Below are 27,692 nucleotides of genomic sequence, written 5' to 3'. Positions count from 1 at the left end.
GGTTCGCGAGAGCGAGTCTGCGATGTGTAGACATCTCACAACTTGGTTCTGTCAAAGTGTTTAGCGTTCACTCGTTTGGTATTTCTCTTCTTTTCAGATTTCCGCTCGTAGCTCTAAGGTTTCCGATCTAATGCCAGCACCAGATGACCCACGTTGAGCAGAAGAGATGAAGAACTGATAATAGAAAGACTCAACGATTCTTAGTGCTCTCCGCTGGCTCTTGTACTCTTCCGCAGGTTGCGCCGAGGAATTGCGCTGTGTTGAGTTGGCCATCGTCCGATATATGTAAAAGCACAATAACATTGTTCCGGTTGTACGAGGTATCGAGGTTGAGATGCACAAAGCTCCACCACGGCATGCATTAGTGCTATCGTGTCAGCTTTGTTTGCACCAGTAGCAAATTCCGACGAAACAATATCGAACCTTTTTCGCCACATGTGAGGGGGAAAGGTCGCTCTTCGCATAAGACAAAGGGAGGCGGAAAACGGTACTCATCTAAGCCTTTTCTGCAAGGACAAGGCTATTGTTCTAGACAAAGGATGTTGGGATCGACCTCTCGGCCGCTATTTGCTTGCTTGCAGCGTTCTGGTGCAGATGTCGTTGACGTCGACAACTCTGCTCATCCGATCGGGCATGGTGCAGGTTAGGGGCGTTGCCGATTGCGCGGATGTAGGTGGTGATGTGAGAGTGCCGTCTCGCGATGTTCCACATCACATATGAGTGACTGTTCGCTTCGACCCGTTCTTAGTAGTTGAGTGTGCACGTCCAAATTGACAAGTCATAGAGTTATTGGGGACTTGTTCTTGTTGATGATGCAAGCGCTGGATCCACTTGGTCTCGGTCCTTCGTGCTGGCGCCGTGAGCATCTGACTAGTTTTCGGGGCCCAACAAAGAAAAGGCCTGTGTTTCACAGTTGCGCATTGGCCATGTATCTGCTTAATCCGAGTCTTGTATAGGTACACATGAAGCTTCGTGAAATTCGCTTCCCTTACAGCTTTCTGCATTCTCGCAGGCTTCACACCAGATCTACGCTCACTCCACGTCTGACACCCTTTGCATCCATTTAAAGTCGGTCAAGAGGGCCGCCTGCCTTCTTCTCGAGCTGGGCTTCCGCATCCCTGGCGTCAGCACCCGCCTTCCAGATCCTCTTGATGCCCTCAGTCAGACCAACGTCATTCGTCTCGAATTCATAGTATCCCCAGCCAACAACGAAGACCATCAGAACATTGAGCCAGTCGAAGATCTTGCGGGTCTTTGGTACACGCCATGTTGGGAAGTAATCTGTTATCGCAGCGCTAGAGAAGAAGACATCAGTCATGTACTGACAACCGGTATCTCGACAGAGGCTAGCTTACCCGAATCCAATATATGTGTGCAAAATGGTCAGACCGATCAAGGTACCGTCCAAGATTGGGTTTAGCGAGCCGACTGCGAATGGCATGACTGTCAAGGGAACGAGGCCGATCGAGATGGCTCTGTACAGCACTCGTTTTAGTATGTTTTCTTGCCAACGACTCATTTCATATTTTCTGAACATGTTCTCCATGTTCTCCATGTGCACCAGTCCATGCGTACCTCTCCATTGTCCAGTGATAGCTTCCATGGGTCGGGTGTGGGTCTGGAACAGGCGCAGGGTCGTTCACGCCTCCTCGGACGACTTGTGGAAGAGGAGGGAGGATCTTTCGTGCGGCAGAGGTCTGGAAAGCAGACCGCGCGACTCGCGTGGTCAATGGTGTTTGCTGGCTCGCTCGCAGGCTGGCGATGATGGACGAGGATGCGCGCTGCATGGAAGCGGCCTGAGCCTGGCGAAGGAGCGCGGGTCGCAATGCGGAGGCCATGACTGCGGTGGTGGAGCTGGTGGAAGAGCAGACGGACGTTCGTCGTGTGCAGGTGGAATGTCGTCAAGGATGCGCTCTGCTATTGCCGGCGATTATGCCCGAGGCTCATCCAAATTCCCTGCCCCGTGACTGGCTGCTGAAGGCGAGGACGACTTTTGGCAGGAGTTGTGTTCGATAGCTACGAGATGTCTCGCAGCCATGGCATGGCAGTGTCAGTATGAGCTAGTCTAGAGGAACCATCATGTAGAGATTGCTATATGTGTAGACTGTGTTGTCGTCTTGTATGCATACTCGCAAAGTGGACTGTAGTACCAGTGCTTGTTGGATCGCGGGTCTCAGCTTTGAGGTCAGCATTGCGGTCCTTCCCGAGAAAACATGAGCGAGCTTTCACTTGGGCCGTCGAGACTCGCGAACACCGCATCCACCACCGCCCCTCCCACAACACACCACAGGCCATGGCATCTCGAAGGCTGGCGCTGAGCCTGCAGTCGGGTCTCCGCGCCCAGCGCGCCATCAATGCCGTCAAGCCCAGCATCACACGCCGCGCTCTGGCGACTCCTGTTAGCCATGGATCCACCACCGAATCGACCACGCTGAGCAACGGCTTCACGGTAAGGCAGCCATTGGACATGACCATCACCGCGAGGGGAACCGGAGAGCTGATGAGGGCATGATAGATCGCTACCGAATACTCTCCCTATGCGCAGACGTCGACCGTCGGCGTGTGGATTGACGCCGGCTCGCGCGCAGAGACGGATAAGACCAACGGCACCGCACACTTCCTCGAGCACTTGGCCTTCAAGGGCACACAAAAGCGCAGCCAGTCGCAATTGGAGCTCGAGATTGAGAACATGGGTGGACACCTCAACGCCTACACATCTCGCGAGAACACCGTCTACTACGCCAAGAGCTTTAACAGCGACGTGCCCGCCTCCGTCGACATCCTTGCCGATATCCTGCAGAACAGCAAGCTGGAGAACTCAGCCATTGAGCGCGAGAGGGACGTCATCCTCCGCGAGCAGGAAGAGGTGGACAAGCAATTGGAGGAGGTTGTCTTCGACCACCTGCACGCAACCGCCTTCCAGAACCAGGCCCTCGGCCGCACCATCCTGGGTCCAAAGGAGAACATTCTGAGCATCCAGCGCAACGATCTTGAGAACTATATCAAGACCAACTACACTGCCGACCGCATGGTCCTTGTCGGTGCTGGTGGTGTCCCTCACGATCAGATGGTCCAGCTTGCTGAGAAGTACTTCGCCAACATTCCAGCATACAACCCCAACGCACAGAACAACGCTTTCCAGCGTGGTCTGGGCTCAAAGCCAGACTTTGTTGGATCTGAGGTCAGGATACGAGATGACACCCTGCCTACTGCCAACATCGCCATTGCAGTTGAGGGTGTCAGCTGGAAGGACGATGATTACTTCACTGCGCTCGTAACACAGGCCATCGTTGGAAACTGGGACCGCAGCATGGGCAACTCTCCATACCTCGGCTCCAAGCTCTCGACCTTCGTCCACGACCACAAGCTCGCCAACTCTTTCATGTCCTTCTCGACTTCATACTCCGACACTGGTCTCTGGGGTATCTACCTTGTGACCGACGCCGTGACCCGCATTGACGATCTTGTCCACTTCACTCTCCGCGAATGGTCTCGTCTGTCTTTCAACGTCACCGAGGCCGAGACCGAGCGTGCCAAGCAGCAGCTCAAGGCATCTATCCTCCTCTCGCTCGACGGCACCACCGCAGTCGCAGAGGACATTGGACGACAAATCATCACCACCGGCCGCCGACTTGCACCAGAGGAGGTCGAGCGAGTAGTCGGAGCCATCACAGCCAAGGACGTCATGCGATTCGCACAGGAGAAGCTGTGGGACCGTGATATTGCCGTCTCGGCTGTTGGACAAATCGAGGGTCTGCTCGACTACAACAGAATCCGCAACGATATGAGCCGGAATCTGTCATAGACGAGGAGCGATGACAGAAGGGGTTGAGAGGGGATCAGAGGTGGTGTGTAGCAACAAAAAAGAGAAACACAGTGTAATCTCATAGAAACCACATCTCCTCGAGGTCTATCTTCGTCGAGAGCTGCTCAGCGCGCGCTGTTGAACGAATGTAGATTTTGTTGTGTATATTTAGCACATTGTTTTGAGCTTCACCTTTTCGTTTGAGTCTAAGCCATTCCTGAGTTCGTCAGTACTCATGCGTAGGCAAGTCATAGAACGGCCCACGAATGGCTCGTAGAAACCGATGAGTCGGTATCGAGAGATTCCTCTCTTGCTTTGTCTCCAACCCTGATCAATAGCAGACAACGAAGACAGAGGATCGGTGGTATCGAGGACGTTGCTCAATTGCAGGCATGGCTGGTTCAATCAGATCCTACATATGCGTTCTGCTAGCTCGTTGAAACGTCTCAAGTGTCTGCGAATCATATAGTCATTGCTCTTCGCGGTTGTCTGGCTCCCTTGCGTTCTGTTGAGCGATACACTCTGCGTGAGCGAAGGCGATGAAACATGAATCTTGGCTCGTGTATCCTCTATTCGCGCGTGGAGCTTTAACGTCGCTTTGCGAGATCTGACTGCAGCCAAGCTACAATCGCCATGTCTCGTGCTGCGTGGCTGCAGAGGCGTGTTTCTGGCAGAGGACACGGTATGCCGTGGCTTGCGTTGGCAGGAAGCGAGAAATGTCCACTGTGTTGCCGCTTTTAGTTGCTTCAAATCTTCACTTGTAGACCTGTCTATCGAGGCAGTTCTCCTAGCAGCAAGCTGCGATCTGTGCTGGCAGAGAGCACTAGCAAAAGCGTCAGTGGGTTTATAGATGTGCGGAGCATTGAACGGCAGCTTACCCATTGATCCATCAGGCGATATTCGCACATCGTTGACAGTGCCCTTGTGCCCAGGCAACTTATGCATCAGCTTCCCATCCTTACTGTTCCAAATGGTCACTGTCCCATCGCCACCTCCAGCAGCCACTCTACGACCCTCTCCATCCCAGCAGGCACGGATCAGGTTCTTCTCTAACCCAGCTTGCGCCCCGTCGAATGTCCTAATCGCCCTGTCCGCGGGTGCAAAAGGCCTGACATCCCATGTCCTCACCGTCGAATCATGCGAGTATGACAGCAAACTCTGCTGATCTGGAGAAATAGCCAGACTGGTGATCGTATCCGTATGCCCCTTGAGTTCGTACGTCGTCTTCTTCATACGCAAATCCCACACTTTGATCTCGTTATCAATGCCTCCACTGAAAAGCTCATTTCCTGCCTCAGCCAAACACACAGCCGTAACAGGAAAGTCGGTCTCAATATAATCCAGCGCAGCTTTTTGTCTCGGATCCCATATCGATATCGAGCCATCGTCGCTTCCACTCACGAGAAATTCTTCGCCTCTTTTGCTCACGTCGAGACAGTTGATAACTTCTTCGTGTCCGACGTGTCTCCGTATTCGCTCTCCTGTTTCGACATTGAAGCTCGCGACGTGTTTGTCTGCGCTCGCCGTGTAGATGACCTGGCTATCGCGCGACCAGTGAACATCGAGAATGGCGGATTTGTGGCCTGTGAGGATGCCGTAGTTCGCGCATTCGCCGGATGTATTCCAGAGGAGGATGTTGCGGTCCATGGAGCCGGATGCGATGTGGCCGCCTGTGGGATCGAATCGAGCTGCGAAGACTTCGCCCGTGTGGCCTAGCAAATCTGTCAGCATATCTCTCTTTACCATGCAGTTCATGGTGTATTGCTCTCTTACCACTCAACTCCATCACTGGTGCTTGTAGGCCTTGTGCGCCTTGTCCCTACTCATTCATCCCGATCAGCCAGTGCTCCCTTTCCATGCCGCTTTAGCATTCTTTGATCGCGAGCAGTGCCGGTGGAGGTACTCACCACGCCATTGTTCTGTATCAGAGCTCCGTTCATGTCCCCATTGGATCTCTGCCTCTTGACCAGCTGTGTGCTGCCAAATGACTGGTCCGCAGCTCTCTTCTCGCCCGACATCTTGACAAGAGTGATATTTCCCGCTCTCCCAATGATTTTGCTGTCCAGTCAATTCGCGCTGCTTCGCGGTTTTGCAGCGTTGTAGGCGAGTGTTTGCGACAGTAACTTAAAGCTTGCAGTCCAAAAAAGACTTCACTTTCCAAAGATCTCCACCGCGCTAGCTTGCGCACAAGCCGCACTTTCCCACAGTTCGACCTCCCCACATGCCATCCAACTACTCTATTCCGACTTCAGGCGCACAGCGGGAGTCCACACAAGTCGCAGTCCAGAGAGCAATGCGGTGAAGCTTTGATTGACGCGCGTGTCCCATCGCACGCGACTCTTTATCCTCTTGCCATGACGTCCAAAGCAGCCCGCCTCGGCGACCAGTGCGTACACACTTGCACATGATCGCGAGACATTGCTAACATACTACCCAGAGTATGGAAGTCTCGCGTCGAAAAGGTCAACGCCGAAGTCGTCACTTTGACCTACGGCACTATCGTTGCCCAACTGTGCCGCGATCTCCTACTGCCAAACACTTCAGCGCAAACAGACTATGGCGCAGTCAACGCCGAACTGGACCGCATGGGATTCAACATTGGACAGCGATTGATCGAGGACTTTTTGGCGAAGAGCAATACTGGTAGCTGCAGCAATTTCAAAGAGACGGCAGAGATCATCAGCAAAGTCGGCTTCAAGATCTTCATGAACATTACACCCACAGTAACGGAATGGACGGCAGATGGCAAGGGCTTCGGATTGGTGTTCGAGGAGAATCCGCTGGCAGATTTTGTGGAATTGCCAGATGATGGAAGGGCTCAAGATGAGTTGTGGTATAGCAACATTCTGTGTGGTGTGATACGAGGCGCGCTGGAAATGGTAGGTTGAGACACATATTCTTCCGTCCTGATGCAGGTGCTGACAGTCAGATTAGGTGCAAATGCAGGTTGAGGCGCACTTTGTGAGCGATGTGCTGAGAGGAAACGACACGACTGAGATGCGGGTCACGCTCATACGGTATATCGAGGACGAGTTGCCTCCGGACGACGAGTGATTGGGGCACATCTCCTCGCACTCTCCGCGATGCTTGTAGAAGTCAAGCTCATTGTATTCTGCATGGCTGCACCATATGGCGCACTGGACTTGAGAGCTCGCCACAGACAGTGAGATTCTGAGTCTACGGTCGAGCGTTGCGCTCAGTACACGATCGCAGAACTGGGGATCTTGACGCAACAGTCCGCAGAGGCACGCATGCTCAATGTGTAATACATGTTCCATAGAAGGCCCTCCACTTGCGAAGTGCACGAGCACAAGACGAGTGTGAGAGTGAAAGGTCGCGCTGAATGCAGCCCGCGCCCAATTTGGGGTTACAGCCCGCGGTCGGTGGTACAGCAGACGGTTGAGAATGCAGCACACAGCGGTCGCATATGGGAGATAGGCACGTAGCCGCACTCAAACCATCATGGGTGTGTTAGTGCGTGCGCCAGGCGTCGAAAGGTCACCGCTTCCCAGATTCTTGGGACGCGCTCACGATCCCTTGATCCCACATTTTCCCAAGCCCACGTGCTGGGGCGGGAGGAAGCCGGCACTGCAACGGCATCAAGAAGATATACTTTTCCATCCGCTCTCCGGTGTGTATGCGACACAGGCGAATTTTAGCAGACCGGAACCTAGATACGCGCATTGGAATGATGAAGGACTCGCCACTGAACATTGCGGCGGGTTTCCAGCATCGGGCTGCAATTCAGCACCCGAGGGGAGGGAGCCCTGTTATTCTTCGGGCTTGCTGGCCTATCACCCGCCCGTCGCATGAATCCTGTGCTCGCGGCCGGGGCAGACTCGCCAAGTGGTCTTTCAGCGCTTTGCAGTAAATGTATACCAACACGCGTGAGAGCAGTTGCATCGTATAGGCGAGAAAGAATAGCCCAAGTCATCACGTACATGGGCGGAAGGGCGAGTGCAGCGCAGAGAGAGCTGTCCTCGAAAGGGGTCTGTGTCTGGCGGCGGGAGGAAGCTGTGCATCTCATCTTTCCCACCTGACTGCCACCACACTGCACCGCTTTGCACCTCGCCCTCTCCAACTGCTCCCTCCCCAACCCGTCCCATCGCTTTCCACCCGAACGTGCCGCGGCCTGCGCTCTCCATCCACCGTCTGCACGCTTCGGCGACCGCTGCCCACCGCGCTGCTCGTGTTTTGCGCGCGAAAAGCCAGAAGTTCGTCGCGCGTGGTTTGAGCACGGGCGGGAGCCGTGGCTTGGACCAGCCCGCCAGCCGAAGTGTCGTGGGCGATCACACACCCGTCCATCTTCCTCCAGCCGGAGCATTTGAGCGACAGGAACAGGCCCAGCAGCATCGCACACGCCCCCCAACCTCCACCGCCCAGCCAGCGGAGCGCGCCTCCGCCAGAGCCCGAGTCCGCCGACCGCCCTCGACCGTGTGTGCGACCGACCGGCCAGAAATCCCACGTCCGAGCTGCCCCAACCTCGCTACTATTCATCGCCCTCGCCGTCGCGCGCCCTCGTGGACTGGAAGCCGCGCGCTTGACCGCACCCCCAACGACCACCACCGAGTGAGAGTCGCGCGCCGCCGCTGCTGCGCGACACGCGCTGCGACACCCTCTGCCGCACTCGTCCCCGCCTCCGCACCCCTACCGAAACAAGCAACGCGCCTGCGGCCGACAAGACGTCGCCCTCCGCTACTGATCGCGTCGCCGACGCAGCTGCAGCATGAGCCAGCAGCACCAGATGCAAATGAGTGGCATAGGCGGTCCTGTGGGCGGCCCCGTGGGTCAGCCTGCGAACGCTGGCACGCCCACCGCCAACTACACGCCCGACGCCATCATCAAGAAGCTCAATACTGCCATCTACGACTACCTATTATGTCAGCAGCAATACGAGGTCGCGCGCGTCTTTTCGCAGAAGATGGAAATTGAGACCTCCGATGTCAAGCAGTCGCCCAACCAGCGACAAAACCAAGCCAACGGTATCGATGGCTCTATGGACGTGGACAGCAAGGAACATGTCGGCATCCAGAAACGGCCGAACGATTTGCCCGCGCCCTCGGCCCTGTCGAGCGAAGACAGCCCATTTTTGCAAGACTGGTGGTGCCAATTCTGGGAGCTCTATCAGGGAAATCGCCATCGAGGAAAGCCCACTACGCTGAATTACGTTGGCCAGCAGCGTAACAACATGAAGACACGCGTAAATGCCGTTAACGGCATGGACCCCAACGCGATGCGGCAACAACAGCAGCAGTACAACACAATGAACGGCATGGCGAACAATGATCTGCGAAAGGCAGCCATGGGAAATAATGTGAACGGAATGTGAGTTGCAGGATGCCCGCAATATCGTATTCTCTTCGTGGCTCGTACTGACACAGACGCAGGACCCAGCAGCAGATACAAGCCATGCAAAAACAGCGACAATTGCAACAAGGAAATGCTCAAGGTGGCACTCAGATGGAACGGCAAGGGTCTCAGATGAATATGAGTGACCCTCGATCCGGCTCTCCAAACACCGGTGGTGGCGGCGAGGCCCCATCGCCGAAGCGCCAGCGCCTCGAAGGCAATATGCAGCAGCAACAGCAGCAGCAGCAAGCGATGAACCAGGCACGAGCTGCTCAGCCAGGTCAGATGCAAGGCGCAAATCAGGTCGGTCCTCCTCTCAACTTCCCACCCCAGTCGACGCCCCTTTCCGCAGAAACACAAGAGATTATTGCTCGCAGCAATCTCGATCCCACCGACATGTCCCCCCAACAACTGCAGAGGATGTCCATGCAACCTACTAACGTCCAACAAAAGTCTGTCGAGGCCTACTCGGCTGCTATGCAGGCGCAAATGCAGACTGCCATACAAAGATCAAGTTCTAACGGCAACAAGGGCATGCCTCAAAATCCCGCCATGGGCCCCGGCGGCGCACAGTCGAGCCCCATGGCCCAGCAAGCCATGGAAGGCAACGCAGGCGGCGACTTCCAGTACAACCAGCGAATGGGCATACCAGGCCAAAACGGTGCCACGCCTGCCGCTGGTCAACAAGGCCAAGCCAACAACGGCAATCATGCATTGCAGGACTATCAAATGCAGCTGATGCTGTTGGAGCAGCAGAACAAGAAACGGCTGCTCATGGCTCGACAAGAGCAAGACAGCATGGCTCATCCGACAGGGGTTCCAGGGCCTAATGGAGGTAAGTCGTGCGAGCACGATGCTTTAGACGTCGATGTACTTGATGCAGGATAGACTGACTGATCGATGTTGCAGGACGAGGTTCGCCACAGCCTGGCATGATGGACCCTAATAATCCGCAGATGCGCCAAGGAATGATGATAGTAGGACAGAATGGTCAACCCCTGCAGCGCGCTCCATCATCGCATCCGATGACTGGACAACAAATGACACCACAGCAGATGGAAATCATGAGACAGCAGCAACAAGGCATGATGCAGAACGGACAGATGTATCCAGGAGGTCCACCAGGTCAGCAAGGACAGATGATGGCTGGTCAACAACCAGGTCAGCAAGGGCCGCCAGGGCAACCGCCGAATATGACACCACGACCGAACAACATGCCGCCGCCTCCGGCTCCTGGGAACCAACCGCAATCCGGCACACAGCCAAGTAGTCCTGCACAGCAAGCCGCACCACCGACGCCCAATCAAGCGAACAAGCCGAAGCCTGGGGCGAAGAAGGCTGCAGACAATAAGAAGGTAAGACGTGTCGTTCCAAAAAATGATCTTCAAAAGCTAATGCAGTTCCAGGGTCCTGCTGCGAAGAAGGGAGGCGCGGATGCTCAAAGTGAGAATGCACCAACACCAACACCACCGCCACCGGTCACACCTAGCAACGCGCAGGCGTTTGGCAACAACAAGAACTTGCCCATGCAGAACGGAGCACCTGGCCAAGGTCCACCTCAGAGTAACGGCCCGCAGCAGAATAACGTGCAAGGCGGCGTTCCGGACATGAACAATGCACCGTTCGGTGCTCTCGATGGCGCCGACCAGTTCAGCGGCATGGACTTCGCCAACTTGGACTCCGGCGATGTACTCGACAACTTCGACTTTGACAGCTTCCTGAATAATACCGCTGAAGACAATGGCCTTGGATTCGATGCCAACTTTGCATTCGGCGATGGTGGCATAGAAACGGACGGGCTCAACTAGACAAGGAGCCGTCCTGTCTCCGCTGTACTGCTACGAGAATTGTTCAAATGGACGACCATGTACATCACCACAATGGGTCCCGAGCTGAGCCCCACCGAGAGGCCGCTCGACACGAACGGCGCATCAACATGAAGTCTGCAGTACCTCATGCCTTCGTGCGGCTGATTCGTCTAGCGTGGTGGGCAGGTGCACTGCGACATACAAGGCGCAAGCCCTTAGCTCACCAGCAAGCTCATCATTGTGGCCACATGGCGCGGGACCTGGACAGTCTTCTCGACTCTACCTACACCAAACCAATCCGGAGAACTACGACTTCTCTCTCCTTTTGATATCGATACCCCGAGAGCAGGCGTTCGTCGTTCCGGAACTACGTCATCGCTACTGCTTCCTTGCGCGGCTACCCAGAGCCAACGGATTACATCAGACCCGACCAATCAGCCAAACGATTACTCTGTGTTCATATATTGCCTTGTAAGCAAGCGGAAGAAATAGCGGCGCATTGGTGGGAAACAAATCCTTGTTGAATATTTTGTGTGCTTGCAAAGAAAGAGTCCCTGTTTTTGAATATATCATCACTCGCTAATGGAGACGGCCAACAATGCGAATGCGGAGTTTTGTGTGTATCTCGAGAGAGAAAAGGAATACCAAATGGCCTGCTTGCTGCTGTTGTCGGATTGGTGGTGCAGAGAGGCAGAGGACTTTGCGCTCTGTCTATCTGCCCTATGTTCGAGGACTTGTATCTATTCGGCTGGTCGGTGGTTTTCGCTGCTCGCTTGTGCTTTTGTGTTGTCTGTTGATGATCGACGCTACCTACGTCTCTGAGCATCGTTTTTTTTTTTCCTTCTCTCTCGCCTTTGAGCGGAGAGGGAGAGCTGGGTGGGTATATTTGTATTTTTGATAGGGTCGAGAAAGGATCAGAGATTTCATCGTCTCATGTGAGCATTGATCATGTTTCCTGTCCTCTTTGTTCGGATCTCTGGTCACGAATTTGCACTCAGGCCAGCGCCAGGGAGGGTTTTTCTCTTGCGCTGCTCGCTGCTAGTGAAAAAGGGTATCTGTACGGGAACGAACAGTACGTTCATTCTTGATCCGAGACAGACGGGTGACGTTGCATAATGTACTTCCAACTGGTCTCTGCGACACTATCTGGACCGGAGCGAAGCAAAAAGACAGTGAAGTTTACTCGGAATTAGGGAAATTGTTTGGCATTGTTGCTGACCAGCCACCGCTGATAAACTGTACCATGCTGAGCTGAGGGTTCGCTTAGAGTGGCCCTTCGACACGGTTTGCTGCTCTTTCTGCGCGCTATGAAAGGCTTCAGGAACATGTGAGGAGGGGAGGGGAAGAGCGGGCATAGAAAGAGAAGGATGGTGGGAAAATGTACATAGAGTCTCATCTCAAATCAGGGGAACTGCCTTGCGTGATATGCTTCTACATGATTACTTACATCGCCGATCGCTTTTACGCCGTGCTCTAAACAACATTGCTGCCGCGCATTGCCACAACTGTGCAAGCGGCCGTGGACTTCGAAACATATCAATCCTCACGAAATTTAGGATCCCAGTCTCTGGCGTTTAGGAGAAGATCCTCCGATCGGAATCGGGTCGTCATCATCGTTGGTACCAATTACAGTCTCAATGACTTCCCATTGGACACTGCTGGTGCCATCACGGGACGTTTGACCTCCTACCTGTCGTCGAATACGTCCTAGCCGGCTATTCTCGATCATTTCTTCGAAATAGGGGACGCCGCGGTCGTTGAGACGATGGAGTCGCTGGTTCGTCCTCGAAGTGCGTACGGGGATTGGAACACCCTCTGAATGTGATGCTGCTCCTGCTTGCCGGTCATCCAGCCGAGTGCGTCTCAGTCCTGTATCTGTGCCTTCGAGTGAACCTTCCTCTTCGTCTGAATCTGATCCTGGTGTGATGCTGAGCGCTTCTAATTTGTCCAGACTCTCGTTGAATAGCGAGCCCAATGTGACGTCCAGGTAATCCGAGCTGTTGTTGGCTCCATGCTCTCTACTGCTGTGCAGTGCTTCGTTCCACGCTGTCAGGTTCGTGCCGCAAAACCCGCAGAATTGCCTTCGGGTCGGAGGGAGGCCGGGTCGGGTCGCTGGGGTGTTGTAGGTTCTTTTGATCGAATTGTGAGATTCGTTGTCGAAATGGGCGTAGGTCGCTGACTGGTAGAAGTCCAATGGGACTCGCAAAAAAGCTACGACGGGCGCTGCGTGAGCTCTTCCTAGCAGAAAGTATCAGTCAGTTACTGCTGTATCGACGATTAAGAGCTTGCTGGGAGACATACTGCTTGCACTTGAGTTGTCAAAAAAGACTTGTGCTTCATGTCTGGCAGCTCTTGGAATGCTGATCACGAATTGGTTTCGCTCGCAACTGCATCCTCCAAACAGATGAGTGATATCGGCCATTGTGATTTGTTTGTTCTTTGCTTCAGCTCAACAGCTTGTGCGGGTTTTCGTTCTGCTCCATCTGGATCTGGTTGTGTTCCATTTCAATGTCGATTCCCAGAAGCTTCGCGACAGCTCCAGAACATCAGAGGGTCGCCATACGTCACCACGACAAGGGTTGCCTGATTATGGGGCAGCGACGAGCTGCAGCATTGGAAGTAGAAACCCCAAAGATGTGTACACGTATTCGAGAATCATTTGGTTCATCGTGCTCTAACAATGAATGAAACCTCGTCTGCGACGCTGATACCACGATTGCTTTTTCTGCTAGCGAGCACAAGCTTTGCACGCCCCAGATGAATATGATGCACGCTACAATTACCTTAACAATGCCGAAACAGAAGTGAACACGACAATTTATATATGATGACCTGCAGGCTCCAAGCTCAAGACTCGAAACCCAAGATCTTGTTCGCCTCCTTCATAACAGTCTTTTGTCCTTCCGAAAGGCCAGGCTCAGTAGGATTCCAGGCGCGAAGACCAAATGCTCGCATGCCTTCCACAGGATTGACCTTTTCCACATCTCCAACGCCTGGACGTCCAACATGCTGACTTTCACCAACACCTCCACCAAAGTCTGGGCATGGCGCACCACTGAGGAAGGCTTCACGCTGTCTTGCGACAAATTTGGCGTTGGACGCGGTCAGTGGGCAGGCTGGGATGTAAAGTACGCTGGAATCTGATTTGCCTGCGTGGACTTTGTCGACAGCGTGGATGGTGTCGCAGTGCCAGGAGACGTAGTCTCCAGGGTTGACCTTTGGCACGTGGACCATGGAGCTGGGCAGGTTCAAATGGGGGTGCAATTGATGACTCAACTCCTGTCCGTGGCCTTTCGATGCTCCCTGCAGCCACGAGTCTTGCTCGGTGCTCAAAGACCAGTTGTCTGCGGTCAGGAATGCCTCCTCGTAATTCTCGGCAGTGGGGTCCTGAGCAGCTCGCTTTGGTGAGAAGAATGGGCGAAGCAAATAGTAAGCAGTGGCTCTGCTGAGGAGTGGATTGACCAGTAATGTTCCCTCATATGGCCCAGTAGAGCTGAGTGATAGCCAGCCCTGGAACATGCGGAACATAGAGCAGGCACCAACTCCTTGGTAAAGATCGGCAACCACAGGCAGACGCGAGCTTGACTCCCAAGGATCATATTCTTCCCATTTTCCTTGGAAGATTTTGTCGTAGACGTGTCCTCGCCTGCCATTTGTTAGCAAATGCGTGCAGATAAGCTGGAATTGAGCTCATTGCAACTCACCCATAACCCTCTTCCTCCCACCTCTCACACGAACCTCCATCAACGTGAGGACCAAGAGCAAACTTGGCATCTCCAGGCAAGCGCATTCGCAGCCGATCCGCATATATCATAGGATGACTTGATGAGATCGCAGCATTGGGATCTTTCGAATGCCAAAATTCCGTCAAGAAGCGCTGTGCCTTGATCAAATTTGGATGCGATCGAGCTTTAATCTGCGAAGGACTCCAGTACAATTCATACACCTGAGGATTATCTGCAGGGAATGCCTTCGTCTCTGGGTTCGCAGCGAGATACTGCTTCAACCCAGTCTTGAGGTCTAAAGCTTCTTGCTCTGGTATCACGTTGCGAATCACTGCCACTCCGCGCTTTCTGTGTTCGGATTTGAAGTTTTCGCTGGCATTGTCGATGTCTTTGAAGTCGATCTCTGGGACAATTTTGGATCTTTGTTCGGCGATTATGGGAATCTCCTCGCGCAGTGAAGCAAGAAGCCGGTTCCAGGAATGATATAGTGCTTCTTCGTGACCTGCGATCAGGCGCTTCTTGAGATCTGCGAATCGTGGCTCGAGTGGCTCGAATTGCAGACCAGAAAGTGATGCGAAGGCATCTGATATATCGCCTTCGCGCTTTTGTGTTGCTGTGCCCGCCGCGCCGCGCACCGTCTGGTTTAATTTAGTGCTTCGCTGCAGAACTCGCCTGCCGCCACGAAGTGCTGGTAGAAGAGTAGAAACCATGATGAAGACCGTGCTATATGAGAAATGTGGACTTATGCTTTGATGGCTGTGTCATCTCGAATAGCCAAATACTTATTGATGCTGCGCTGTCGGCTAAAAGCCGCCTGTCTGACCATACTGCCGCTCTCCGCGCTGGCGTAGTGGTACTGTGGAGGGGCTTGTGGTCAGAAAACAGGGGAGAAAGAAGGCGAAGACCAATGATAAATCAGATTTTCGGGCTTCCATTTTCGGAGTCGCCGCACTTCCACATTTGGCGAAAGCGCTTCTTGAGAACATGTGACTTTGTCGGCGGCGGAATGTCGAATGGCTCAACGGCGCGAAAGCCGTCACAAAGACTGCCTCACTACGCAGGCTAGCGAGTTCTTTATACCAGGAGTAGGATTGCTTGGAATATGGTCATTTTGCGACTTGGCCTCGAAGAACTTGCTCTTGTACAGTGTGATGTTGTATACGAGACCCTGTGTGGGTGTCCAGTCACAAGCCCGCTCGATATGAAGTGGCGTCTTCCTCTTGCATTGGCAGCAGCGGCTGACGGTCCTCACATCCGTCGACACTTATCTGCTGGTCGCTGCTGCCGGCATCCGCAGAGAACCATTGCGTGCATGGGTTCACTGTGCGGGTTTTAATCTATCCTTAATTGGACGTCACGCGTCGCTCAGGGAATCGCCTTTGTGTTCGGTGAGCACTTCTCCGTACCCAGAGAGCCATTTCTCCGTAGATAGAAAGCACTAAAGCCAAGAAACACCACACCACATATAAGTGGGCATCTAAGAGACTTGCCGTATACGAGGTAGGAAAACGAAGCTGCCGCCTTCCTGCATAGTCAAGAATTCCTTGGTCACAACAACTTACTAGAAACATTACAAACTTCCAGCAAGACAGATTCCAGAAGCCGAAATGACTTCCGCCCGCTTGCCACAGGACTTCCTGTGGGGATACGCAACTGCAAGGTCAGTCACACTCACAGCGACAATGGCGAGACAGCAAGTCCGCGTATGAGAGCTCATCCTTGACACCAGCTATCAAATCGAAGGAGGCGCACACGAGGATGGACGAGGCGACTCAATCTGGGATATCTTCGCGGGGAAGCCAGGCAAGATCGCGGACGGCTCGAATGGTGACATCGCCTGCGACTCTTACCACCGCTACAAGGAAGACGTTGCATTGCTCAAGGAACTCGGCGCGAAAGCCTATCGTTTCAGTGTTTCGTGGTCCAGGGTGATCCCGTTGGGAGGACGCCAGGATCCTGTGAATCAAGCAGGTTTGCAATACTACCTGAATTTGGTTGATGAGCTTCTGGCGAATGGCATCCAGCCTCTGGTCACGTTGTTCCATTGGGATCTGCCACAAGAGCTCTACACGCGGTATGGTGGGTTTTTGAACAAGGAAGAGTATGTCGCGGATTTTGTCAACTACAGCCGGTTGATGTTTTCCACCTTGGGGTCTAAAGTCAAGCTGTGGATCACTTACAACGAACCCTGGTAAGTTTTGTCTGTTCTTGCCTCTGCTGTGCATGTGGGAGGCTGGGACCATTGTGAGGCGTTGCTCAGAAACATGGTCGAGACAAAGCGAACAGTGCGGAGAAATCTCTGACAACCTGCAGGTGTACTTCAATTCTAGGCTATGCCACAGGATATTTCGCGCCCGGGCACAAGTCATCGACCGAGCCGTGGCTGGTCGGCCACAACATCTTGCTTGCTCACGCTGCCGCAGTGAAGGTGTACAGGGAAGAGTTTAAACCAACCCAGCAGGGACAGATAGGCATAACCCTAAACGGCGACTGGGTTGAGCCATGGGATGCGAACGAGGCCCTGGACGTTGAGGCGTGCGAGCGCAAGCTGGAGTTCTCAATTGCCTGGTTTGCCGATCCAGTATATCACGGCGATTACCCGGAAAGTAAGCAGAATCAAGGAGTCGGCAAGACGAAGACGGCCATACTGACTAGAATTGCGTTGAAGGTATGCGTCGCCAATTGGGTGACAGACTCCCCACATTCACTGAGGCCGAGCGGGCCATCGTGCAGGGCTCAAATGATTTCTATGGTCAGTGAAACAACCACATCAACTTTCTGCAAGCCCTTCCTCACACGGGCATAGGGATGAATCATTATACAGCGGACTACGTGAAGCATCGCAAGGATGCCCCAGCTGAAGACGACTTCGGCGGAAACGTGGAGACACTCAAGGAAAACAAAGCCGGCGAGTCGATAGGGCCGGAGACGCAGTCGTTTTGGCTTCGGCCCCATGCCGTGGGCTTCCGAAAGTTGATCAATTGGATCTCGAAGCGCTATTCTAGACCCACCATATATGTGACTGAGAACGGCACAAGCCTGAAGGGCGAGAACGATTTGCCCCTGGAGCAGTTACTTGACGACGAGTTTCGAGCGCAATACTTCCGAGACTATATTGGTGAGCTGGCAAAGGCGTACAGTGAGGACAACATTGATGTCAAAGGTAAGTTTCGTCAGTATGTGGTTGGAAGTGTCTGCTGACTTGTTCCAGGGTACATGGCGTGGTCGTTGATGGAGTGAGTACAATTCCGCGTGCCGCTGCAGCGCTGCAAACTGACATGTGACACCTATAGCAACTTTGAATGGGCCGAAGGCTATGAGACTAGATTCGGGGTGACGTACGTTGACTATGCCGGTGGTCAGAAGAGGATGCCAAAGAAAAGCGCACGAGTCGTCGCGGAAGTCTTCTCGTCGCTGTGCGGGCCAAAATAAGCGAAGAAGGGACGGCCATGCCCGTGGCACTCTATCCGTTAATCTCTAGGCGGCGCATAATATGGCTCATTATACATCATCATCTTTGATGACACCAGCATCGATCTTTCTGCTCCGGTGCCTCTGGCTGCGCCTGGATGGCGAGCACCGCCGGAGGCGCATCGATTCGCTCTGAGAATTCGCAGCTGATAGTGATGAGCGTGTCCACATTTGAGCGATGGTGAGTCGGACATGCTAACCACGATCAAGCCGGACAAGCCACATGCGTGGCGTGGGATCGAAGGGATACAACCAGGCTGCACAGCTCATAGTGCCTGATCCCAGTCGACAACCACAGCAGAAACAACCACAGCATTGCTTTCCCCCGCTGACCGGATCTGATGAACCTACTGGCGTCTCAGACGCCCAGATTAACCCTCCTGCAATCACGCCCAATTGGTTCGAGATCGACCCAGAAGATAGGACTGACTAGCTTTGACAGCAGCGTAGGAACAGCAAGCGTTTCATTATGCGCGTCGCTATGGTCTGGAGGAGAATTCTGCTGGCCCAGATGGTCGAGATATGTCCGAAGTACGAAATGCGGTGCAAAAAGGCCCAGCCAAGTGCGCGATCTGTGCTCGAATTCAGCCGATAATCCCGCGCAGGTGACCGATGATCCGGGTCGCTGCGAAGCTCACGCCAGAAAGCTCTCCGACAACCTGAACGATCGACGTAAAACAACCCACCCATGCGCCGATCGTGCTTGGACCATCCTTGTCGCAAGCCCACTTGAGAGCAGCCAAGCGTGCGGGCCACCAAAGTGAATTGCGAGTGCCAATGGGCGCCGAACAGATGCCGGCAACGACAGTGTGGGAGAACGTCGCTCAACGGGCCCGTATACCTGGCATATAGCTCATTGAGCCACAGTGCCCCGTCCGGTGTCTCCAAGATAGCCTCGCGCATATTGTCCGTTGCTATGTAAACCGTTAGATTGACAGCACAAAGCACCGGCCTGCCACGGCTCTCAGAGTTCGTCGCATTCCGCTCTGTGTCCAGTGGAAACTCCAACAGCATACTTTGGGGGTCTCGTATTGCCGTGGCAGTATTATTACGACGATACCACACAAGTTGCTGGATGCTTATGCCGATAGCCTTCGGATCAAGTGCCACGGCAGGTCGGTCTAGGAAGATGTCATCGGGATCTGGCAGGCATTGCGTGCGGTGCCCCAACGAGCCCAGCCACATGATGTGGTTGTTCTGGCTGGTGAGCAATAGAGTTGGTGGCTGCAGATCATTGCGATTGGACCCCAAAACGAAGTCGTGCAGCATGCTGTTATGCGGCACTAGCTCGTGCAGCGGGGAACACAACTAGGTTTGAACTCTCGTGGATGAATTGCTTCTTGCTCAGCCCAGCAGAAAGCTGTTGGACCTTGAGGCGGTCTCGATGACAGCAGCAATTATTGCGAGATCGCGAGGCTGTATTCACCGCATTCGGCTCCGGATATGCGCAGCTGTGTGCGTGGCAGCCTCGTCGCACTCCAGTCTATTGAACTGGCATCTTGTTGAGCCCAGTGGTCGCGCTTTCCTCGTGGTAGTCCAGGAGCTCAAATGCGCTATGTTTCATGTCAATAACGCCCACAGTACCACAGCAGGCGCGGTGCTTGAGAGCCCAACGAAGGCGTGAGGTGATCAGTGAAGTGGTATGTTTCAGATTTCGCCGCACTCCGAGAGCCGGCGGCAGGGTGCAGGAAAACAACCAGGCTGTCACAAGCGTGCTGGTGGGCGGTGCTGCAGCTCCATATAAGCTTTGTCGCTCACCTGGAGGTCCTGGATCGAGATACAAGATGTGCACTCCCGCGCGGGCTGCGGGTAAACGACGAACTTTCGTGTCGGCATACCGTGGCCGCATTCGCTTATCATTTGGGTTCTGGCCTCCGCCAGCTGCCCGGACGCGCTAGAGCGGACTGCGGGTATACGTGCCAGCATGGGTATGCCGCCAGTCTCCTCCTCTCGATGCTAGGAAACGTTGTGTCCGGGTCGTTGATCCGACGTGTAGCGGGCGGAGGGCAGCTGGGATGTTCGTTGTATGTTTTCAGCAACGAATTCCAATGGAGCGACGTTGAGAGCGCCCGGGTGAATTCCGGCGGCTTGCCACGCAGCCTATCAACAGAGAGCAGAGCCGTCTTGGCGCTGTCTTCAGTTGCCTCTTGTGCTATTGCGCTCAGCGTGCGACACCGCCGCCGTGGGTGGAAAGTGATGGCAGTATGGGCACCGCATGGTGTATGAGCTGCGGCCGCTAGGATGGGAGAGATCGCAGCCAAGATCCTCCCGTGCTCGATATGGACGATCCGGACAGCACGCGCAAACAGCAAAAGAACTGCAACCGCTGCATTCCCCCTCTCGCGCAATCCTTCGGGGCGGCGCCGCAATGGGGCAAGAGGTCAACTCCCTTCCAGGGTCGAGCCGTGCCTGGCCCAGGATATTGCCCGCGCCCGTGAGACAACCAGACGGGGATGCAGCAGCAGAGACGTCGGAGGGTGGCAGTTTCACCATATCATAGCAGCGTCCGCTATACCCACGATGGCGAGTCGGACATGGTGCAAGCTGCCAGGAACAGAGTTCGGGCGATCGTGTGGCGCGTCCAGCACCCACCACCACCTCGCGGTGATGACCTATCCCGCCCACGTGGAGCATCAAAGCGCACCCAAACTTCGGCGAGTGTGCCCGGCCGCGAGACATATCCCTCTGCGCTGGTGCTACCGCAGCCACGAGCCCAGCGCGCTCCCACGGCGCGGGCTCGTGCGTGCAACAACAGCGTGTGTGCGGCGATCACATCCAATCGAGAACAGACTGGTCGGAGCTTCCAGTCGACTGCGAGCGTGGCCGCCGGCCGGGACAGAGCGCCAGCTATAGGGTTCACAGTGTGCCAGCCGCCATGTACGCTGCATGCATCTGCAGGAACCGCCTCCCAGGTCCCTGTCATGCCGGCCGTGCATGAGCCCGCGTCAGGCATTGATGTCTGTGACCGCATTGTGCAAGTCACCGGCAGAGACCGGCTGTCAGGGCACGCACTCGGTGGCTTTCGACTGGGTTATTAGCATCAACGTCTCTCGCGCATCCTCTCCGGTGCTCGCATTATTGCGTTGCTCTGTTATAGCAAAGCACCTATACTACCAGGAGCTCGAGCCTCACTCACGCTTCATGCATATAGCTACTCGTCCTCCCTCGTAGCATCGTGCCCACCACGATTCACCACCAACATCATTTCACGCCGGATACACTGGACGGCTTCACTCACCAACTCGGATAAAGCAAGGCTATCAACCGGCCTTCCCGCTCCCGTACCTCATCTTCCTTCCTCATATCACCTGCACAAGCACTCCACATGACGTGCGTTCTTCCTACAACACCGTGGCACCACTTCAACGACCACATTCCATGGTTACCAATGAATTCTGATTCCTCATCTTCCCTGGGAGCGTTGGAGAAGGGTTCGTCGCAACGTTATGTCTCTCCCGGATCCGATACGCGGAAGTCGTCAACGAGCTCTACCAAGAAGCGCGCCTCCCGAGCTGGCACTCGAAGCGTCACTACGCTGTCCGCCGCGCAGCTCGAGAGAAAGCGAGCCAACGACCGAGAAGCCCAACGTGCCATCCGACAACGGACGAAGGACCACATTGACCACCTCGAGAGGACCGTCAACGAGCTGAGAGGCAACCAAGAGCAAACCGAAAAGATCGCACACGCCACACAGCAACGAAACCGTGAACTCGAAGAAGAAATCGTCTACCTGCGCAACAAGCTCAACGAAGCAGGTTTCAACATGAACGGCATTCCCTCCGAAGGTGAGTGGGCGACGTTGGCTACAATTGTCGCTTTGACTGACACTTCGCAATAGGTCAACGCTTGCCAGAGTCAAGTCTGCTGTCTGTCCCATCCGCATCACCGGTCAACGCTGCAGGTGCCTCTATCCCACGCCCGGGGTCAACATCCACAAGTAACAACTCGGTCACAACCCAGGGATCAGGATCCCGCCATGGCTCCTGGCAACATGGAGCAGGCTTCGTTGCCAACGGGATGGGTCTTCCAACTGCCAGTTCTGTTGCCAATGCACCTACCTTGACCGCCTGGAGATCGCACGAGAGCGCCCAGAGCTTGCAACCACTTCAGACATCCGGAAGCAGCCTACAGGACCCAATGCAGGCCCCAGGTTCGGCTACATTCCAGCATGGAGAAAGAGTAGATTGGTCCGCAGCCCCGTCAAGTTACCAATACATTAGCCAGGAGCAGCAGAGGCCGTCTCAGTACGAGACAGCACCCTCGCAGCAACCAGGCTACCAGTCCTCGACATATCACACTCAGATGACCCCACAGAGCGAGTTTCCCAACATCTCTGTCTCGTCGAGCCCCAGTAGCTATCAAGGCCAGACCGCATTTCCAGCCCAACAGGCCTTCCAAGTGGCGCCCATGCAAGTTCCAACTACCGGCCCGGACTACAGTTCGCCACATACCCAGATGCATCCACCGCCGCTTCCCAATGCATCGTTCCACACGGCCACAAGTGAACAGCCATATCCGCAGCAGCAGACGTACCGAGAGGAGGCCGCCGGCCGCTCATACCCATTGGCGCATTACCCAACTGCTTGATCAGCTGTTCCCCCCAGCCATCTTTGTGGTAGCCGCGTTGATCGCGATAACTTCCTGGATAGGCAAGCGATGGAAAGTCCCTCTGGGCGTGCCCTTCTGGTATTGACTACGCCCAATCCAGGTAGCACAGACCGTGTGCACCTTCCTCTCACCCACGCGGCTAAGCGGAATTGACTACAATCGGAACCAGACCTGACCACATCCAGTGCGCGACACACAGTTTGGTCGGCACACCACAGCACACAGCGCCCCGCACGCAGCCCGGCCCTCAGACCACATTGCATTTCACGCAACCAAGGCGCCTTTTGATCGAGATGCGAGGTAGCTCGCGCAACGCGCAAACTCTATCAGAGCTCCGGTAGCGAAAGCACTACCGGCGCGCCTGGGCCAAGCGCGGCCCGTGGAACAGCGGCTTGCCGGCACCACCATTGCAAAGTCTATCGCACTCAATCTCACATGATGATGAGCGGTGCTGCTGCTGCTGCTGCTGCCCAGGCACTGGCTGCCACAGCTACGAATTCTTGAATCCCGTCGCTTCGCTACACATTGCCGCGACCCAGACGCTAGAACACTACTACTACTGTTATAATATTCGGAGGGAAATGACTATGGGTTTGCTTCCATGGCGTTGATGAGAGACCAGAACGAACCACAGTACCTGCTTTCGCAGGCAAGGGATACCCAGATGAAATGCTACTGCTTACCAGATAACGAACGCGCAATGTACTTGTAATATCACCTAACGGTCGCACTTTGGCCTTTGGCGCCAGCAAATATGCTTACAATAGCTTTGCGAACATGATCTATTCCAAACACTCACGTTTCATCCCGTGTGCGCCGCATTCCGACTAAGTTCGTGGTTGGTGGTTGGTTCTTAGTCCCCTTTCCTCTAATGCCCAACTACGCGGCTATGACGCTCACGCATCTTATAGCACACAATCGCAAGCAGCACGCAATGCACAGGTGAAAGTTACGACCGCCAGTTTCTTGTTTCCGACTATCTATCCAAGCGCCAAAGCGCTAGTTCAGAGGCTTCAGCTGGTCAGAACTATACCACCGGACAATGCTCCTAGCACCTCACCTCACAACCAGCGGAGACGGACTCCGACTCCAGAAGGTCAGACATACCGACCGACCAAATTTTGAACGAGGAGGAATCCACAACATCGGAGGATGATCTGCCTACTACTAATCAATGCGCTTCTACGACTCTCGTGTTATCCTTTCGTCCAACAACACCATTGGCCACAGCAGAAGTCCCCGTCTCCACCACCGCGGCATCTCGCGCTTGTTGTTCGCGGATCTGCGCCAACAGATCTGGGTACCATCGCTCACCAACGTCTTGGTGCGATTTAATCCGATTCATCAACGTCGCCTCGCCAAGATGCGACCAGCGCCCTTTGACAAATGTAAACTCGACGTCATCTCGTCGACCATCTTGTGATTGTAGGATATTCTGTCTCAAAGCTCGCACGTGCTCTGGAACGTCCATTGATTCGAATTGTGCATCGTAGGAAACGCCTTGGAAGAAGGGGATACTAAAACGAGCGCCGGTGCCGGAGGCGGGACTGAGGACTCGGTGTGTCGTACTCGCACAGGTGCCTTCTGTTAGAGCTTCGAGGCCTTGGCCTACGGCGACGACGAGGGTGCCTCGTTTCGGGGGGCCTGAATCAATTTGTCAGCTAGGGCATTTGCTAAGAGAGCGTGGCTTGCATACAATCAATCCACTCTCCGCGAGTATTCTGGGCTTGGAGTCCTTTGTGCTCAGAGGCTTGCAACAGATAACTCGTGAGCATAGAGTCCTTGTGAGGACCAACGCCCTGTCCCACTCCAGTCCCATTATCCGGATATTTGACAATTTTCAGCTTATGCTGTTGCCCAACATCGAAGAAACGATCAAAAGCATTCGCGGGCATATCCAAGGCCTCTGCAATGAGACTTGTGAAGAACATGCTGACTTCGCCCATCCGCTGCATGTAGTCTTCGAAGATAGTACGAAAACTGGGCAAGTGCTTTTCATTTGGCCACTGATTGGGAGCAAGCAGATTATAGTACAGCGGATCTTGGTCTGTGGGAAGATCATGGGGTGTACTCAGATCATACTGCTCTCGCCAATCTGCCTTATGTGCTGTGATTTCATTTCCAAGCTGTACTGTGTCTTAGCAACCATTATATCTACCTCGAGAAGCTCAATGCATCTATCACCTACCCGAGAGTAGCCCAAAAAGCTCGGCTTGTTCTTCATCTCAATGGAAAGCTTCTCTTCTTCCGGTAAATCGAAGAATCTAATGCCTGCCTCGCAAACTCGATCGAAGGTCTCTTGATCGATTCCCACATTCTTGATGTATAGGAAACCAACATTGAGCAATGCGTCTCTCAGCTTCTTCAGGAAGCCTGGCTTCGTATCCGCATTCCTGGCTTCTGACAGATCCAACACCGGTATCTCGTTGAATGCCATTCGCCCCTCGCTCTTGCACTCGCTGGGCACTTTGTTCACGTTCGGAAGGCACTCGAGACAGCTTGCTATCTGTTGATGATCGAGAAAGATACAAAGGCCGCCAATGCCGTCGCCTTTACAATACTGACAAGGCAAAGTGCTCCAATGATGAAGAAGTCCATCTTTGCGCCGCTGCTTTCGGAGTATCCGCTCGTCGGTCGTTCGAGCGAGGCACTTTACCTGGGGAAAGCTCACAGCTCATCGGCGGGGTAAATGTCGTCTTGAGCCACCACAGCTTCGCCTCACTCCCCGCCTCACTTCGAAGAAGCCGACCAGACTTACGGTCAGCAATATCGACAACACAGCACATTCACCGTCAAATTGCCATCGACACGGCTGGCGACTCATCGCATCTCGCTAAGCTGCATGCCTCTGCCGGCTCTGCAGCGTCCAGAACGTACTGTTCGGCCATGCGACGATACATTTCGAGTTTTAAGACATGCAAACCCCGTCAGCTCGCTCGCCTAAGTGCATATGCTCACGGCAGCTTGATACCCGACACGCACACTGCTGTTGCAAACTTAGAGTGGTGGAGCAGTAGGCTTCAACTCGGAGCTGTCGACTTTGACGCTTCTGTTACACCGAAACTTCATCAGCCCGTGTCCCAGGGTGCAATGGACTTCGAAACAGGCTCTGGAAAGCACCAGGTTCCCCGAACCCTTTGATCCCAGAACCCGGAAGAGGCTTCGCGGCCCCCAACCTGGTTCTTGGGAGCGGCTGTCTCACTCCGCCGGTGGGGGCTCGCCACGTTGTAAGTGTTCGGTACAGTACGTCCCAAAAAGGTAGTACGTATTGAATGGATCCGGGGTAGCGAAGCGTGGCTCAGCATTGTTGATGTCTCAGATTCCGGAGACGCAGATCAAGACAAGAACGAAATACGAGGCTTATTCCAGCAGATCCAGTACCAGAAGACAGCAAATGCAGGTTCTTGCAGATCATAGAAATTTCCGAATTTCGATTTTACGAGATGCTCGATTGGGACAATGGACAGCTGCGAGAGATGTATGGTTCCGCCGAGACAGACATGCGTGAGAGTGAAGTGGTAGCGAAGGCGTGGTCGAACCACGCGGTGGACAGCCACGCTCGCCCAAGCAAGCGGAATGGGAAGGCTGCGCGCTGGTTCCACCGCTTCGGACTTGACTCCATTGACATTGACCGAACCAAACTCTGGGTGACCACAACCACACCTTGCACAGCTTCGCAGCTCGCAGCTCCTCACTTCGTCATGATATCCTGTTGAGGTATACGATAGAGTTGCCACTTTGCAGCGCACACCGCAGCGGATCACCTGATGTGAGCTCTCTGCGGGCAGTACGCTGACGACACCGGCGTAGTCGAAGGCCGCATTGGTCTTTGCCGCTTGCCTCTTTGGTCAATGGCCCAATGCACGAAGCCGAAGCATCGGCATGCCGATGAGCGACGAAGCTTCAACGGATCGGGCAATGGCAGCACTATGGAAAAGCAATGTGCTGCAAAACAGGATAAGAGATCTGAAAGACGACTTCACAGAGCCATAGACGTGATGTCTAGCCATGGTATACGAAGCAATGTACAACAATGACTCGCCTAGTCAGGCACAGTAGATCTATGCATTGGCAGTGCTTGACCGGCATCACATGCAGCGCGTTTCCACCATACTACGGACGTCTTCACAAACGTGAGAAGGCAGATAGATTGTTCAATTTGGAAGAGCAATATACGTCGCGTGGGCGTGCACCTCATTCAAGATTGTTGTGCGTCGCCGCCTGCGCGTCATCAATTCATCTATTTGACTTCTTGCGAGTGCGGAGCGAAGAGCCATGGCCACTTTGCAGGGCAACAACCACACAGGCTGATGTTGTAGACCAGGCACAGACCTTTGTACTGCTTCGCAGAATCGCTTCGCGGTGTACGTTGCTCGGGTGACGCCTGAAAAAGATGTGTCCGTCAGTAATGATGGAGGGAATAGATGTTGAGTGAAGCAAGCCAGCTCACAGCTGAAAATGCAAAGTCCATGGCTCCGACTGACTATCCGGTTTATCCACCAGCAAATGTCAATACCGGGTGTGGCTCAAAGCGAAATTGTGGCTTCATCGCATGAGAAGCCTGTCCCAATCCATTGAGAGGACCGTCCAACGGACGAACGCGATGCCAATGAATTCGCTGATGGTGGAGGCTGCCAGATGATATCAACCACGACGATGTGTGTGGCGTCAAGCGTCTACAGTTGCATCGCCGAAGCGGCAGAATGACTCGTCTAGCCAGGCACAATGCAGCTGAATCAACGTCATCTCACAAGATCTGAAGAGTGAGCGCAAGCAGCAAAGTGTTTTCGCAATGGGTTGCCTATGAAGGGAGTCTCAACTGCTTGCATTCATAGCATTCACAGCCTTGCCTGTGGTATCGCATCCTCGAGCGTCCCCGTCCCACGATCGCTCCCCTTCTGCCATGTTCGACACGATCCGAGTACG

At 54.2% G+C, this 27,692-nt stretch overlaps 10 protein-coding genes across 10 annotated transcripts; 5 read left to right on the top strand and 5 right to left on the bottom strand.

The window, feature by feature from the left end:
* Nucleotides 1-1,063: 1,063 nt before the first annotated feature.
* On the bottom strand, nt 1,064-1,838 carry CKM354_000556200 (uncharacterized protein; the record flags this gene model as incomplete). Its single annotated transcript, XM_044800839.1, has 3 exons — nt 1,064-1,295; nt 1,356-1,475; nt 1,576-1,838. The coding sequence occupies 3 exons, from the start codon at nt 1,836-1,838 to the stop codon at nt 1,064-1,066; spliced, it is 615 nt and encodes a 204-aa protein (XP_044656774.1).
* Nucleotides 1,839-2,293: 455 nt separating this feature from the next.
* Nucleotides 2,294-3,805, top strand: CKM354_000556100 (uncharacterized protein; the record flags this gene model as incomplete). Its single annotated transcript, XM_044800838.1, has 2 exons — nt 2,294-2,449; nt 2,516-3,805. The coding sequence occupies 2 exons, from the start codon at nt 2,294-2,296 to the stop codon at nt 3,803-3,805; spliced, it is 1,446 nt and encodes a 481-aa protein (XP_044656773.1).
* A 770-nt stretch (nt 3,806-4,575) lies between these two features.
* Nucleotides 4,576-5,823, bottom strand: CKM354_000556000 (uncharacterized protein; the record flags this gene model as incomplete). Its single annotated transcript, XM_044800837.1, has 4 exons — nt 4,576-4,628; nt 4,684-5,517; nt 5,579-5,624; nt 5,713-5,823. 4 exons carry the CDS (start codon nt 5,821-5,823, stop codon nt 4,576-4,578), a joined length of 1,044 nt encoding a protein of 347 aa, XP_044656772.1.
* A 336-nt stretch (nt 5,824-6,159) lies between these two features.
* On the top strand, nt 6,160-6,859 carry CKM354_000555900 (uncharacterized protein; the record flags this gene model as incomplete). The annotated part of the gene is made up of 3 exons (XM_044800836.1): nt 6,160-6,191; nt 6,243-6,684; nt 6,740-6,859. 3 exons carry the CDS (start codon nt 6,160-6,162, stop codon nt 6,857-6,859), a joined length of 594 nt encoding a protein of 197 aa, XP_044656771.1.
* A 1,672-nt stretch (nt 6,860-8,531) lies between these two features.
* On the top strand, nt 8,532-10,962 carry CKM354_000555800 (uncharacterized protein; the record flags this gene model as incomplete). The annotated part of the gene is made up of 5 exons (XM_044800835.1): nt 8,532-9,130; nt 9,193-9,457; nt 9,608-9,989; nt 10,064-10,509; nt 10,561-10,962. The coding sequence occupies 5 exons, from the start codon at nt 8,532-8,534 to the stop codon at nt 10,960-10,962; spliced, it is 2,094 nt and encodes a 697-aa protein (XP_044656770.1).
* A 1,552-nt stretch (nt 10,963-12,514) lies between these two features.
* Nucleotides 12,515-13,384, bottom strand: CKM354_000555700 (uncharacterized protein; the record flags this gene model as incomplete). Its single annotated transcript, XM_044800834.1, has 2 exons — nt 12,515-13,200; nt 13,264-13,384. The coding sequence occupies 2 exons, from the start codon at nt 13,382-13,384 to the stop codon at nt 12,515-12,517; spliced, it is 807 nt and encodes a 268-aa protein (XP_044656769.1).
* Nucleotides 13,385-13,809: 425 nt separating this feature from the next.
* Nucleotides 13,810-15,397, bottom strand: CKM354_000555600 (uncharacterized protein; the record flags this gene model as incomplete). Its single annotated transcript, XM_044800833.1, has 2 exons — nt 13,810-14,608; nt 14,667-15,397. 2 exons carry the CDS (start codon nt 15,395-15,397, stop codon nt 13,810-13,812), a joined length of 1,530 nt encoding a protein of 509 aa, XP_044656768.1.
* Nucleotides 15,398-16,294: 897 nt separating this feature from the next.
* On the top strand, nt 16,295-18,119 carry CKM354_000555500 (uncharacterized protein; the record flags this gene model as incomplete). The annotated part of the gene is made up of 7 exons (XM_044800832.1): nt 16,295-16,347; nt 16,417-16,878; nt 17,001-17,293; nt 17,356-17,439; nt 17,494-17,850; nt 17,899-17,923; nt 17,981-18,119. 7 exons carry the CDS (start codon nt 16,295-16,297, stop codon nt 18,117-18,119), a joined length of 1,413 nt encoding a protein of 470 aa, XP_044656767.1.
* Nucleotides 18,120-21,483: 3,364 nt separating this feature from the next.
* CKM354_000555400 (uncharacterized protein) lies at nt 21,484-22,745 on the top strand (the record flags this gene model as incomplete). The annotated part of the gene is made up of 2 exons (XM_044800831.1): nt 21,484-21,943; nt 21,997-22,745. The coding sequence occupies 2 exons, from the start codon at nt 21,484-21,486 to the stop codon at nt 22,743-22,745; spliced, it is 1,209 nt and encodes a 402-aa protein (XP_044656766.1).
* Nucleotides 22,746-23,937: 1,192 nt separating this feature from the next.
* Nucleotides 23,938-25,203, bottom strand: CKM354_000555300 (uncharacterized protein; the record flags this gene model as incomplete). The annotated part of the gene is made up of 3 exons (XM_044800830.1): nt 23,938-24,410; nt 24,463-24,892; nt 24,955-25,203. 3 exons carry the CDS (start codon nt 25,201-25,203, stop codon nt 23,938-23,940), a joined length of 1,152 nt encoding a protein of 383 aa, XP_044656765.1.
* Nucleotides 25,204-27,692: the final 2,489 nt, after the last annotated feature.

This window comes from Cercospora kikuchii, assembly GCF_019650295.1.
Source record: "Cercospora kikuchii DNA, contig_00003, whole genome shotgun sequence".
In the NCBI taxonomy this organism is placed as follows: Eukaryota; Fungi; Ascomycota; class Dothideomycetes; order Mycosphaerellales; family Mycosphaerellaceae; genus Cercospora; species Cercospora kikuchii.
The sequence above is the reverse complement of the archived record's forward strand: the minus strand, read 5'-3'. Positions and strand labels throughout refer to the sequence as shown.